The sequence below is a fragment of the Plasmodium fragile genome (genome assembly GCF_000956335.1).
Source record: "Plasmodium fragile strain nilgiri unplaced genomic scaffold supercont1.216, whole genome shotgun sequence".
Classification (NCBI taxonomy): Eukaryota; Apicomplexa; class Aconoidasida; order Haemosporida; family Plasmodiidae; genus Plasmodium; species Plasmodium fragile.
The window spans coordinates 1-2,131 of NW_012192796.1; the positions used below are offsets into that span (position 1 = coordinate 1).

The 2,131-nt window shown below is 46.3% G+C and overlaps 1 protein-coding gene across 1 annotated transcript; it reads right to left on the reverse strand.

Moving 5' to 3' along the window:
* Nucleotides 1-1,045: 1,045 nt before the first annotated feature.
* AK88_05666 (protein-L-isoaspartate O-methyltransferase) lies at nucleotides 1,046-1,846 on the reverse strand (the record flags this gene model as incomplete). The annotated part of the gene is made up of 2 exons (XM_012483268.1): nucleotides 1,046-1,467; nucleotides 1,735-1,846. 2 exons carry the CDS (start codon nucleotides 1,844-1,846, stop codon nucleotides 1,046-1,048), a joined length of 534 nt encoding a protein of 177 aa, XP_012338691.1.
* Between the last annotated feature and the right edge of the window lie 285 nt (nucleotides 1,847-2,131).

Here is a 2,131-nt window from a genome sequence, read left to right on the forward strand (position 1 = left end):
TTTTTTTTTTTTTTTTTTTTTTTTTTTCAATTTTTTCTGCACACTGCAATCACGCTGAGCACGCACACTTCGCCTTCACACTTGGAACTTTTACACGTCCCCGTTTTGCCATTTACCGTTTTTTCCCAGCTGTGTGTTCGCATGGGCTACCCCTTCGACGCAATTTCGTTCCATGCAATGATAAGAAGAGAAAAATAAAATTATATTTGCGTGAGTTTTTATTTGGCCAGTGCTTAACATAGGGCTTAGTGCTGATCTCCCTGGGGAGCCAAAACACTGGTTTGTTCCACGCGCACAAGTGTGGGATGAGACCATGCACATTTGCATGCGAGGATGTGAACACCACCGCGTCCACGTGAGCATCACTTTTCCCCAGCGCGAACTAGCCCGCTGAAGTGTTTTCCCTTCCCTCGGTCGGGCCACATCGCGAAGTATGACCAGCTCCAGGACCAATAGACAATGGCTACCCAAGCGCCTCTTAAATGAGTCTTCGGAACAGGTTCAGAGAACTGGGTCAGCTCGGAACAAGGCAGAAAGCAGCACAGTATGATGTGCTAATTATTTAAATGGGGAATTTCCCTTGAGTGGGCATCTCACCGTTTGCCCAGGTGAAAGTTCTGTTCGCGCACACAAGTACGCATACTACGTGAACAGGCATACACATATGCGTGTGTGTTAAGCATACATTTTGCACGTAAAAAGTATTCGAGGCACGTTGAATGCCCTTCATTCCCCTTTAATGTTAAAAGGGATAACATGTTTTCTACGCGAAGTTGCGGAAAATGAAAAAATAAAAAAAACGGGGGAACACCTTTCTTCTGCTTAAAAAAAGGCATGTAAACACCGTGCACGGGAAGAAAATAAAAAGTGAGCTATAAAATGAAGGGAAAAAAAAAAAAAAAAAAAAAAAAAAAAAAAAAAAAAAAAAAAAAAAAGCGAAAATGCGCAAACGCCTCATCAGTCATCATTGTTCTCCCGCTTGCCCTCCCATCCCCCCTTTTCCAACATGGTGACACACCGACGCGGTAACTGATCGCCTCGAGAGCTAATTCTTTTTCAGAGTCACAAAGCAAACGTCGAAGAGCCTATCTTTGATTATTTTCCCATTGATTTTGGTAATTTCGTATAAAACCTGTGTGTACCCCTCATCGAGCGGGATGATGAGCTTCCCATTCTCCGCCAACAGGTCAATTAATATTTGTGGCAACTCACTTGCAGATGCACCTACATGAATGGCATCGAACAATCCTAACTGTTCCTTCTCCTGTTCACTCACTTGATAAATATTTTTGTGAATAATTTTAAAATTGTCCAAGTGCAGTAACTCTGGTTTGTCTCTTTTTATATTTTCGAGGGAGAAGTTCGCCACGTCTTTTACTCTCTCGAGGCCTATCACGAAGGAGTCCTTGTTCTCCAGTACCTTCGTTCTCATGGCCATGCACACGGTTATGTATCCCGACCCAGACCCTGTTCATGCGCAGCGCAAGGGAAAGAAGCAGTGCGCGGTGGGTGTATAGCAGGCGCGGGAAGCGAGCCAAGCACGGGCACGCCAAGCAAATAGCACAACACGAAATCGCACACGGTGGGGAGTGTGCTTGGGTGAAATGCATTAGTTTCGCCCCACCCCGAAAGGTAGGGGAACATCACAGGGATATAATCGAACAAACAGGATACTCTTTCGTTCATTCATTCCTTATTTCCACTTCCATCTCGTTCACTCTTCTGCAAGATTACCCACGTCCATGGCCCGGGATCCAGGCTTCAGCACATCCATCAGGCGCTTGAGAGACAGGGCGTGCATGTGCGGGGACGATATGGTGACCCCGTGGCTGATGTAGACGGGCATGTCCACGTAGGGCTTCTCCTTTATGTATTTCCCCCTGTCCACCTGCGATGGTGAAGACGTGTGTGTGCGTAAAGAGTGAGTAATGTGTTGGGGTGTATGCACAGGTGAACATCGTCTGTGCCGCTCTCTCTCGTGCGTTCCACCCCGTGTGGGAGTACCCCCCATTGGCATGGCTCCTTCGAACAACACAGAAATGTGAGGAAGTGGAAATGAGTCTCATGGGGTGATTTACTTAAGGTCAAGTGAGGAACCCTCTTTTTTTTTTTTCTCTCTCTCTCTCCCTCC